The 12339-nt window shown below is 56.0% G+C and overlaps 1 protein-coding gene across 1 annotated transcript in view; it reads left to right on the forward strand.

Moving 5' to 3' along the window:
- The first annotated feature begins 36 nt into the window (after positions 1-36).
- FAIM2 (Fas apoptotic inhibitory molecule 2) overlaps positions 37-12339 on the forward strand; it is a 32304-nt gene continuing 20001 nt past the window's right edge. The window contains exons 1-6 of the mRNA XM_045554967.1: positions 37-237; positions 2691-2886; positions 5164-5267; positions 5686-5750; positions 6212-6265; positions 12286-12336. Coding sequence (XP_045410923.1) covers positions 223-237; positions 2691-2886; positions 5164-5267; positions 5686-5750; positions 6212-6265; positions 12286-12336 — 485 coding nt within the window. The 5' untranslated portion in view covers positions 37-222. The remainder of the gene's footprint in view (positions 238-2690; positions 2887-5163; positions 5268-5685; positions 5751-6211; positions 6266-12285; positions 12337-12339) is intronic.

A 12339-nucleotide genomic window follows, 5' to 3' on the forward strand; every position in this document is an offset into this window, starting at 1 on the left:
CTCCTCCCCCTGGCTAGCGAATCCGCAGCGTCCTCCGCAGCATCCTCCAGGCCCGGCCCCTCCACCCCCCGCGCGCGGATGGTACGCTCCGGTCCTCCTGGCCCGGCTGCGGTGGATGTTGCTAGAACCCACGCGGAGGAAGGAAGAGACGCAGGCAGGCTGCGGTGACCCAAGCGGCCGCCCCTGCCTCAGGGACCCCTTTCCCGAGAGACAGACGGCACCATGACCCAGGGCAAGGTACTGGCATCTCCCCCGCCTGCACCATCCTCCATCCTCTGGCTCCCCCGCTCCCCATCGTCCTAAGCAAGCTCTCTGGACCACTGTAAGCATCCTCCTCTGGCTTTACTGCGAAGGTCCTCTCTGGTCCTTGCTGGAGTCGGAGAACCTAAAGGCCCACTTCAAGGAATGGACTGGTCATCTTCCCGCCCACGGGCTCTCCTCTGCTCCCCGGCCTCCCTTCCACCCCGCGCTTTGGCATCACGAGACTCTTCATGGGAACCCGGGCCCCCTTGTGTGAGCCTGGGTGTCTGGTGTGACTGTGTGTGCGTGTGTGCGTGTGTGTATGCCAGGGTGAGCACTGAGGGGCAGTGCCTATAGGGCACCCCACTCTGGTCCAACGCTCCAATCCCAAACCCAACCACCTTATGTTCATCTTTCACACCCTCTACAGACCCCCCCCCCCCCGCATTATTCCTCATCCAGATATCTGGATATATCCCCTATGGTTGGGGGTTACTATGGCAACCCTGAATCAAGATGCTCTAATTTTTGTTTTGGTTTTGGCCAGGCATGGGACTGAATGAGCCTGGATAAAACATCTCCATTTTTTTCCAGTTTTAGGCCTGAATTGCAGGGGAGGGGCTGGGCAGAGACTTGGCTGGCCTAGTAGGGTTATGTAACATCAATAGCCTGTGGAATTACACAACCACTAGGGCCTGGGGAAAAGTGGGGGGGTCCTGTGGCCCTCTGTTTGGGGGTGCTAAGGATTGCGCAGAGCAAACAGAAGGACCTCCCCTATACTCCCCCTTCTCGCTGAGCTGAGCCTCAGAGCCAATGGCATCCTTCCTTGGGCCCTTGGACCCTCCTTTCCTTGTTTTTAAGCTCTTCAGGCCTCAAAATGATGTCATCGGGTGATACCACCTCCTGCCATTTTTAAGACGTCACTTGGGAATGCCATATGTGTGGAGGTTGGGGAGATAGGGTTCAGGATGCTCTGGGGGGCTAATGGCAGGGTGAGCGCTGACGTGGATCTTCCTGGGCATGATCCTTCCAATCTGGGTGATGAGACGAAGGGGGTCGGGCGGTGGGAGGAAGCATCCCCACAGGCCTGGGTGCTGCGTCCCCTCACCCAGCAGGCATGGGGAGTGTCCAACATGGAGAGCACCCCTCTGCTGGGCCTCTCCTCCCACTCCCCACCGTCCATCCACCAGTCGCTTCGCTGACTGCTCCCTGTCCTGGGTGAATGCCTCCTCTGCCCCTTGCCCCCCACTCGCTCATAGGCTTTCTGGGGGATGGGAAAGACTTCTCCAGTCCAATGGTCCTGGGCCCCCATAGGAACCAGAAATCTTCCTGTGCTTGCCCGTCTCCAGGCTGCCTCGGCTAGACTCCCCCTGCAAAGAAGGAACCCTGCAGCCTTCCTCAGTGGCCCTCCAGGTCAACACACTCTCTCGGGAACCAGACCTAAATCCTATTTTCCGAGGTCCAGTCCCTTTGTTGCTGCTTCAGTTTTCATACTACCCCCTCCACCCCAATCCTTCCTTCTCTGGCTACGTCATCAGCCCTCCCAGCTCATAGCCTCTCACCAAAGCTAAACGTGTACACGGGGGGGGGGGGGGGGGGGGGGGTGGCCAGGGCACACCTGAGAGTAATTGGACTTGAGTTTTCAACCTGCCTTGGGCACATTTCCCTCAGAGCCTCAGTTTCCTCAGCTGTTCAGTGAAGGGACTAAACTAGATGTCTTCGAGGTCCTTTTCCCCAAGGATGTTCTGTAATTCCATTCTGGTTTTGGGGAGAGGCTGAGGTTCCAACAGGGTGAGGCCAGACCGGGACGCTTAGCCAGGGACCTCTTGCCTTCCTCCGTGCTGCAGGCCCTTCCACTCTTCTCCCTCTCCTCCCTGCCTGTTGTCCTTGTCTCCCCCATCTCCACTCTCCTTGTGTCATTCCAAGCACAGCAGAAGGAGGCCAGTCCCAGTGGATGGTGCCTAGGCCCTGCAGCCCCGTAGGCCATGCATAGCTCTTAGATGACTCACTCTTCCTCTCTGATCCTCACTTTAAAACAGGGGTCAAAACACAACTAGCAAGTGGCAGGAAGATTAAATGAAAGAGCCTTTCATTCAATAATATTTTGGAGGGTCTACTGTATGCCAGGCCCTTCCCTGGACCCCAGGGAAACAGTGGAACCATAGAGGGCCCAGCCCTGCCCCAGGGACAGTAACAACCAGTGGTGAGCACTTAAGAACTTTCTCTTTCCTCGGTTCTTACCCCAGCTCCACTGTGTTTCCCTGGCTAGCTGGGACCCTCCTGGATCCCGGTTCTCCCGTGTATAAAATAGGGAAATTCTTGTCTGCATTCCAGCCCCTCCTAGTGTGGGTGACAAAGGACCATGGAAGCTGCAGGAATTGAGGAGCTGGTGAGGAGGAGTTGAAAGGCTCCCTTTCCCTGGTGACTGTCTCTCTGCCTTTACTCCACAGATCTCCGTGGCTAACAAGGCCCCCGGGACCGAGGGGCAGCAGCAGGTGAATGGCGAGAAGAAGGAGCCTCTGGCAGTGCCCTCGGCCCCGCCCTCCTATGAGGAGGCCACCTCTGGGGAGGGGCTGAAGGCAGGAGTCTTCCCCCCAGGCCCCACGGCTGTGCCTCTCCACCCAAGCTGGGCCTATGTGGACCCTAGTAAGTCTCTCAGCTCCTGCAAACTGGAGCATCAGGGGAGTGGTGGACCCAGATGGAAAACCTGGGTAGGAGGAAGTTGCCCAAAAAGAGATGCACTGTGTGGTTGTTGTATGAGGCTGTGTTGTCAAAGGTTTAGGATTTAGAGGACTGTTTTGAGGGTAGGTCAAAGAGGACTGCATGAAAAGGGTAAGAGATACAATGTCTGCAGTCAGGGTGCTCCTAAGTAGGGAAGAGGGGGTTTTTTTCAAGTCAAATGCTAGGGCAAATGGAGGGGACAGATGGGGGAAAAAAGCCAGGGGCTATTCTAGAAAGGCCCTCCTAGAAGAAAGATGCAGAGAGGAGTGGGGAAGACATTAGAGTTGATCGAGGAAGGGGCAGGGTGACGCTGCCACTGGCCACGGCCTTGGCCTTCGCTGGGCCTGACCCCCTGTGAGTGTGGCGCACTGTTTACACAGTGGCTGATCTGAAACCTCGGTGGGGACAGGTCCCCATGGAGGCCCCAGGGTTGTCTGGGGATCCGTCTCACTGATCACTCTTCCTATCTCTTTTCACTTTGCCAAGTCTTTGCTGGGGGAGGAGGGCATGTGTGAGGAAGGTGCATGGATACCAGCCTCAGTGTCCCTTGCAGCTGGGCACACTCACCCGGGCTGATGCCAGTTCCTTGCACACTAAGGATGGCAGCCGGTGGGAGCTCCTCTGTTGGGTTGAGCAGCCTATGGGAGCTTTGCCTCAGGACTGGGAACGTACACTTCCCACAAGTCCCTCCAGCCTCCCCCAGCAGCCCCGCCCCCTCCCCCACTTTATCACCCCACCCCCAGCAGAATTCTAGAAGGGTTCTCTGGGACAATGCCCCAGACAGACCCTCTGCTCACAGGGAGTGGCCACCATGGTCCGCACCTCCCGCCACAAACCCCCTGGACCCAGAGCCCAGAGGACTCATCACACTGTGACCTACTGGAAGGTCAATCCAGGTCTGATAGTTGTGGACTCCTCTTGCTGCCCTACACACAGGACTGCTTGCCCTCTCTCCCATCTGTGGCCTGGCTGGGGATGTAAATAGAATGTGAAAGAGAAGGTTTGGGTGAGAGGGTGAGAGTCTCCAGGACCCAGGTTTGCAATGGGTCCACCTCTCTTCGCTGTCCTCACTTCCCGTATTGTGGCTGCCAGGACTGGAGCCTTAAGGAACGTTTTGCAAGGAACTATTGAGGCAGGGTGGCAGCTCCTTTCAGTCAGCAGGTGACAGTCTAACTTTACCAAGCGTGTGCCAGGCACAGTGTCTGGCTCCGAGCATATTCTAGGGGATGCGTTGATCTGCAAGACCTGCTGGGATCTCTGCCTCCAGAGAGCTGACTGTGTAGACAAGTGAATGGATGACTACCACACAGTGACATGGAGGCAGTGACAGAGGCCTGGGCACCGCACCTAACCTGCCTGACAGTCAGGGAAGGATTTCTGGAGGAAGGGGTATCCACACTGAGTCCCGAAGGATGGGCGTGAGTTAGCCTGGTGAAGAGACAGGGAAATACGTGTTTAAAGAGGGAAGAATAGAATGTGCAGGGGCCTAGAGGCAAGCAAGCACACAGCTGAAAAAATACACCCAGGCTGAGAAAAGTTGGGGTGTGCAGTGGAGCTGGAGGGTTCCGCTCGCAGAGGCTATGGGGCTTTGTTAAAGAACTTGAACTTGAATGAAGGGCAGTGGGGAGCCCCTGAAGAGCTCAGTGCCATGGCCAACACTGAAAGACCAAGACAGAGGCTATTGCTGGGGGAGGGGAGATCATGGAGACCTTGTGGGGAACAGAGTGGACACATTTGAGGACTTGGAAACGGCCCCAAAGAGGGGCACAAGTTGTGGCATGACGCTGTGTTGTCAGAGGCTTAGGATTTGGAGGACTGCTCTGAGAATGGCTGTCCCCTTGTGATCCTTAACCACAAGGGAGCCAGAGTGCCCAGGCGAGGGGTTGGGGGCACAGCAGAGGAGGGCCACATTTGTATGGCAGAGCTTGGCCCCCAGGGAACCCCAGCAGGGGTGGAGGGAAAGGGAAGGGAGATGACAGTTCATTCCCAGGACCCAGGCAGGACGAGCAAGAAATGATGAGGGAGAGAGATCTGGGGGTGGACTGGACTTGGCCGAGGTGTGGCGTTTGACAGTGGGGCTGGAGAGAAAGACTTCAGCAGGTCCGGACAGCCAGGCTGACAAAAGCGCAGCTCTGGGCAGGTGGCCATGGGGGCAGCATTTCTATGGATGAGGGACCCTCATGTCCTCCCCCGGCCTTTCAGGCGGCAACTCCGGCTATGACAATGGTTTCCCCGCCGGAGACCATGAGCTCTTCACCACCTTCAGTTGGGACGATCAGAAAGTTCGGCGAGTCTTCATCAGAAAGGTAACTGCCTCTCCCCAGCTCTCTGGCACCGGGGACTCAGTGGGGGCAGTCCTGGAGAGTCCCCAGCTCAGCCCTCTGCCTGAGAAGCCGTCCTTCAGCTTCTCTGGTGATCCCTGCCAACAACTCCTTCTGGGAAATGACTCCCAGTTTTCACCCCAGCGCCCCCTGCCACACCTAAACACATCGTCTCCTCTGCCCCCTGGATGCCGTGGGGCCCCTTCTCCTGTGGCTCTGGGCTCTGGAGCATTGTCCTTTCGCCTTGTCCTGGGTCCATTTCAATGACCCCTAAAAAGGAGGGTGGCATGCACAGGATGCAGGTCTGGAGAGTCAATTGGGTCACTGGGGGGCTGGGGTCTCCCTGAGCCTACCTGGCCTCAAACAGGGCTCCCCAGGCTGAGTGGCCCCCTCCTCCCCCCAGGTCTACACCATCCTGCTGCTCCAGCTGCTGATGACTCTGAGTGTTGTGTCTCTCTTTACCTTCTGGTGAGTTGGCACCTTCCAGGGGTGGCTGTGGCCAGGTCTAGGGCAGGGGAACCCACAAGCAGACCTCTCCTGGAATGTTTGCCTGGAGGGCAGGGCGGTGGGGCTCCCCATGCTGGGGAGGAACCTTTGAAAGTACGTAGGGTGAGGAGTCCTCTGTCCAGTGTCCCTTGCAGCTGGGCACACTCTGTCCTCTGTCCACTGTCCTCTGTGTGGCGGGCCCCGCCGGGCCCGGAGTGCCTTCTCGGTCTGCAGGTATCTGTGTGGCAGTCATTCCTGTCCAGTCCACTAGATGTACCCCGCAGCCACCCCACGTCTCAGCTTGGGACTCCCCGAGCCTGCAGGGGCTGCCCCCCTTCTTCTCTCTCCCTCTCGAGTCCTGTGAACTATGTGGGGCAGAGCAGATTTGAAACAGAAATAAAGACCTGGGGTAAATTCTGACACTCTCTCTCCCTTCTCTGCAGTGACATCGTCAAGAACTATGTCCAGACCAACCCAGGCTGGTACTGGGCATCCTAGTGAGTATATCCCAGTCCCCCAGGCCCCTTCCCAGAGAGGCTTAGTGACAGGAAGAGGGTATCTCTGTTGATAGACCCCAAGCCCATGGCCTCCCCCTCCCCCTATCCTCACAGATACTCCTCCAGCCCTGCCCCATTCTGCTGGCTTCAGAGCATGGCCACAAGGCCCTTTCAGGGGTGTTTAGATCTGATGGGGCAGAGAGGGGATGGGGGGTGTCCTGGTGCCTGCACAAGTTGGGAAGGGTGGGGTGGGGGCCATGGTTGGAGAGACGGAGACCTTGGCCCTAAGCGAAAGGGCGGCTGGCACACCTTGACCCACATTAATGATAATGTTGCTACTCTTTTTAACTTTGTTGTTATTAATGCTTAGGAATCATAATAGCTACCACTTAAAGAGTGCCTAATAAGGGCTGGGCATTTTTCTCTGTGCTTGAGGTACAGTATTGCATTCTATCCTCAAATCTACTGGCTATGATTACCTTCAAAAACTAAGGTTCAGAGAGGTTGAGTAATTTGCCCAAGGTTACACAGCTAAGCAGTGGTAGAGCTGGATTTAAACCCAGGATTCAGGTTAAGGCTTGTGCTCTTAATCCCTCTGCTTGGCAGCCTCCCTTCCGCCCTCAAGCCACTTGGCTCTCGCTTGTCCTATACTCTTTAAGGAACGTGGCATGTAACTTGAGAAAAGTTTGGAGGTGTAGGTAGAACCCCCTTTCTGGGTAATTAAGGAGTCATTCTGAATAATTCCAGGCCAGACCCCCCCTGGGGATCAAAGCAGAACTGTTCTCGCTGTAGTCTACTTCAGCACCCACTGTGAGCCCAGCCCTGTACTGGGGCTGCTGGGGAGAAGCCCCTGCAGGGGAAGGCAGTGGGTGGTACTAAGTAGCGTGTAGCATTCAGAGAGGGGCAGAGGGGAGGGGTGAGCCCAGTGCACCAGAGTACGCAGCCCACGTCAGGGGGTGCATCTCAAAGGATGGGCCAAGAGGGCTGGGGAGGCGTTCCCAGGAGAGGAGAGCCTTACGCAAAAGCCTGGGGTGAGAATGCACGTGGCACCTTGAGTAAATTAGGAACGAGCCTGGCAGAGGGCTGGAAGGCCACATGTAGGGAAATCTAAGATATATCAGAGAGCAATGGGGCTGGTGGGGCTCAGGTTCTGACTGTCTGGCCAAGGAGCTTGCATGCTGTGGCTGTCCTAGGACTGTTCCTGAGGAGGGATCTGGTGGGGGGATGGGCTCAGCCCCATGTCCCCTGAACCACCCTGAGCCCAGAGCAGTCTCAGAGCTGGGCCTAGAGTTAACACCCCCCTGCCAGAGGCTAACAGTAAGGAGACTCATCCTGGCCCCCAGGGCTCCTCAGAGGAGGAGAGTTGGCTCTTCAAGTTGGGGGTTCCAGGGGAGGAGACATTCATACCCAGAGCCTTTCCTAGGGCCCAGGACACGGGACCTGTCTGCAGACCAGGCGGGAGGCGTGTGTCTTGGGGAACCAGGAGGCCCTGTACGGTGAAGCTAATGAGGCGCCAGGGACTGTGGCAGGTTGGCATGGCTCCCAGCACGTCAGCGCCTCCTGGCAGCCTCAGCCCCCTGAGAACTCGGAAATGGAGTCCTTAGGCCCCTCTCTGAGCCTTCCGTGGAGGGTCTGTGAGACTCCATGCCCTGAGCAGGTGGTGGCAGGGGACAACCCGGGAATGAGCAGGCTCAGGAAGTGGAGGCAGAGTCCACTGCACTGGGGGAGGGAAGGGCACTGAGAGCGGTGGAGCATGAAACTCTGACCTCTGAACGATGAGATTTGGGGTCCTTAACATCTCCCGGCAGAAAACAGAGATGCTGTCTCTGGCTCAGGGTGCGTGCAGGTGGAGCGAAGTCAGATGTGGGTGTGGACTGTGCTTTTCATGGGGCGTCACAAAGCTTTAAAGGTGCTTGGGAGTTGTGCCAGCAGGGTGCTGCCCTGTTCCTCCAGAAAGCCCACTTAGGGGCTGCCCTGCCCCTTTCCCACCCCCGACTCTCTCCATCCTGCCAGAGTCTGCTCTTGTCTGAATCCTGGCTCTCACTTCCTGCAACACACCAAATGCTCCTGAGGGCTCCATCCTCCTCTCTTCCTTTTAGAATAACAATAATCGCAATAAGAATCAAACAGCTCTTTGTCTATGTTTGGAGCACTGTGCTAAGCACTTTACATATATTTTTTTGTTGGATTCTTTCAATAACCTACTAGGCAGATAGTATTATTATCCCCATTTTACAAATGAGGAAATTGAGGCTCAGAGAGATTATTGCATTCTGAACGGCACAGCCAGGGTAGACACCTGGGTCTTTCTGACAGTGAAACCCACGCACCTACCCTCTGTGCTCAGCTGCCTCCCTTAGGGCCCAGGACTGTGTCCTGGATGGGCTGGGGGAGGGAGTTGGGTTTGGACGCTGGCCTTCACCTGAGCCTCACGCCCCTGTCCTGACACTCTGTAAACAGACAACGTTCCTGCCCAGGCCCTGGGGCTCAGGCTCTGACGTGTAAATCAGTGGTTCTCTCTCTCCCTTCTTCTGTGACTCATTCTCTGCCCCCTGGGATGCCAGCCTCCCCCCCCCCACCCATAGCCCCGGCTTTCTCAAGGCCCTAGTCACCTCCCTCCGCGTGTTCTCATTGGTCTCACTTAACGTCTGATTGCTCCCCCTGAGCCGTGGTGTCTGCAGGGGTGGAAGGCTGGCCGCAACCCAGGCAGAGGAGGAAAAGTGTGAGACCAGAGGTAGGGTGGAGGTGGGTCGGACGGAGCCTCTCCAGGAAGCTGTCAGCCAGCTTCTAAGCTTAATAATCGCAGCTCCTGGGGGTCGTCCTTATCCTGTGCCAGGCCCCGTGCTCAATGCTTGAACCGCATTCTCTCAGTAGTCCTCCCAACAGCCCCGTGAGTTGGTACCAGTATTCCCGTTTCACAAAGAAGGAAAACAGGAAGGCTGGCAGTCGGAAACAGGAAAACAAAAGTAGTTGGTTTTCAACACTCTTCGTGGTCCATGGGGAAAAAATAAAAAAAATTAAAAAGTAGTTGGGGCTTGACTATTGTCCAAGGCCACACCATAGTAGTGGCAGAGCTGGGCTGTGAATGGGGGGGTGCCAGGCTCCAAAACTGTACCACAGTCCCTGGGTCTTTGGTGCCTCTGCTCTGCCCCCAGAGCCCTGGTCTTGATGGTTGAGGAGCTGTGGACCAGAGAGAAAAGCAGTCTGGGCCCTTGCCCTCAGAAAGCTTCCAGTCTGGCCGGGGAGACAGGACCCACACCCAGGATACACATGGACAAGGTTATTATTATCATTATTGCCAGAGTGACTGACCAATGACTCAAGTGAGACCAAAAGAGAGCAGATGCCGGGTGTTTCTTAACTGGGGCAGGATGGTTCTGCTGTTCTGCACGGAGCAGGATATTCACAGCCCTGGCCCCTGGCATCAGCTACCAGTAGAACCTCCCAATCACCATGACAACAGTTCCTCATTATTTAAGAAGCACTGGAGAATAGGGAAGGTTAAGATGAAGAGATCCTACTCACCAGGTCCAACAGGCCTGTCTCAACCTCTGCATTCCCTGTTTTCTTTACATTTCCTCCAGAAATATTTGAAAAGCACCTACCAAGTGCCAGGCTCCAGGTTAGGTGGTGGGAATACAAAGTGAATAAGTTGCAGGCTGGCCTCCAGACGCTACACCCGCTTGGGGAGTCAGATGAGCTGGCCTGTAGGGTGTGGGGGTGCAGGCTTAGTATGCCCATGGTGCACGCAGGATGCCCCTCTAACTCAGACCACAGGTGTCCTTGCCAGTTGGCCCCTTTCGGCATGAGCAGAGTGCAGCAGGCATATTTTTTAAGGGTGCAGAGCAGGTTGTGATGAGGGGGTAGAGTGGAGAGGCGGAGTGTGGTGAGAGATGGGCTGCAGGGGAGGGTGGGCGGGGTGTGGATTGCACATGGCAATGCCAGGTCTTTGGGAATTTTATACAGGGGAGTCACATGATTGGCTCTACCTGTAGCCTGGAGGGTGGAAGGCAGGGCTGCAGGCTGGAGGGTCAGATGGACTCTTGCAGTGGTCCAGGCCAGAGAGAGGTGACCTGACCCTCAAGGGTGGATGGTAGTGGGGATGGAGGGAAGAGGACAGATTTGAGAACTGTCTGGGTGGGAAGATCAACAAGTCTTGGTGATTAATTGGGCATGGCAGGGTGAGAGTCAAGGATGATGCTGAGGTCTCTGGCTGGGTGACTTGGAGAACGCACAACGTCCTCTGCAGTAAGGGGTTCAGGAGAAGGAGCAGGGAAGATGGGGATTCTGTTCTAACCTGTTGAGAATGATTCATTTCTGAATAGCCATGCCTGCCCAGTAGGCAGTTGGATATTTGAGTCTGGGATTGAGAAGGAAAATACAGAACAGAAATACGTGGACGAGTGAGGCCACTTAGGGTGAGCATGGAAGGAGAAGAGTCTGAGAGGACCCTGCTTGAAGGAGCCAGGCAGGTTGATCGAGGCCCTGCAGGAGGCTGGAAAGGAGAGGTGAGGGGGGCAGGAGGGACCCGGGAGTGCATCTCATGGAACAGGGAGACAATGGCAGGGATCACATGTTGAGAAGCCAGGTGAGGTGAGGACTGACGAGTATCGACTGGACTCAGCAAGGCCACAGAGATGTGGCAGAGCCAGCTCTCATCCAGCAGGGCTGAGGCTGGGTTTGCGTGGCTCAGTGAGTGGAGACTGCTTTCTCAAGCAGCTTGGCCGAGAGGGCAGAAAAAGGGGCAGTAGCTTGAGCCAGGGGAGATGTTGGCTACAGATGGAACACAGCTGATGTTTGTGTGGGAGGAGAGGTGCCAGTAGAAAGGTTGAAGAACAAGAGACCCCGGGCAGGTGGGACCCAGAGCCCAGGCTAGGGGATCAGCCTGGGATGGGAGGAGGAACAGGGGGCACAGTGCCCACATGATGTTTGCATGAGGCAGGCAGAGAGCCAAGGGAGCCCCCCATCACCTCACATGTTTCTGGGACCCCCGAGGCAGGCTGTGCAGGAGAGTGAGGTGCCTGGGAGGTTTGTGGATGGAGGAGAAAGTTTGGAATTGCTACAGCAAGTCTGGAATTGTGGGGGATGGGTGAGAGGACGCAGGAGGGAGATGAGGGAAGGATAGCAATGCCAAGCTGAAGGCCCACTGGGGGTTGGAGGCCATGCCTTGGCGGTGGCACTAACCCAGGTAAGCATGGGCATGTCCTACCCTTGGATCCTTAGCCCTCATCTCCCACCTCCTGGGCTGGCATTGCCCCCACTGCTTTCCGGAAAATCTTCAATCACTATCTCCGGATTGCCCCTAAGCTCCTGCCAGCCTCCCATGGCCACCTGATCCAGAAATTCATTCCACAGGTGTCACTTCCAGCTTGTGCCAGGCGCTGGCAGGACAGATGAGGGCCCTGCCCTTACTGAGCTCACAGTCTAGTGGACTAGACCAATGATAAAGTCACTAACAAGATCATTACAGCTAATGATAAGAGCTATGAAGGGCCTGAGTGAGGCAGTGTGTGCCCGTGGTTACGAGCAAGGACTCTGGAGCCAGAGTGCCTGGGTTCTAATTCTGCTTCTGTGACAAGGTAGCTGTCTGACCTTGGACAAGTCATCTGACCTCACCTGCCTCAGCTACAAAGGCCAGAACATACTTCATAGAGAAGATATGAAGATTACATTAGTTAATATTCATAAAGCACTTGAAATTCTGCCCAGCACATAGAAAATGCTGTATATGAGCTTTTTAAGTAATAAGATAGTGTCTGGGGAGGCCACTTTGGATTGGGTGGTCAGGAAGAGCTGTCCCATGGCACCCAACATTCACTATTTCTAGAAGCAGACTCGTCCTGTCCCCCTTCCTCTCTTTGGGGATTGGACCCACCATCCAGCCCATTGCCAGGTTCCAGGGTGACCATGCCCCCTCCTGCCTGGCTGCCCTGTGGGCAGGGTGGCAGAGAGTGGGATGAGCAGGGGGACTGGAGGAAGGCCTGCAGGAAGCTGACTTCCCATCTGTCTGTCTTTCCCAGTGCTGTCTTCTTTGCAACCTACCTGATCCTGGCTTGCTGTTCTGGACCCAGGTA

Source organism: Lemur catta, chromosome 6 (assembly GCF_020740605.2).
Source record: "Lemur catta isolate mLemCat1 chromosome 6, mLemCat1.pri, whole genome shotgun sequence".
In the NCBI taxonomy this organism is placed as follows: domain Eukaryota; kingdom Metazoa; phylum Chordata; class Mammalia; order Primates; family Lemuridae; genus Lemur; species Lemur catta.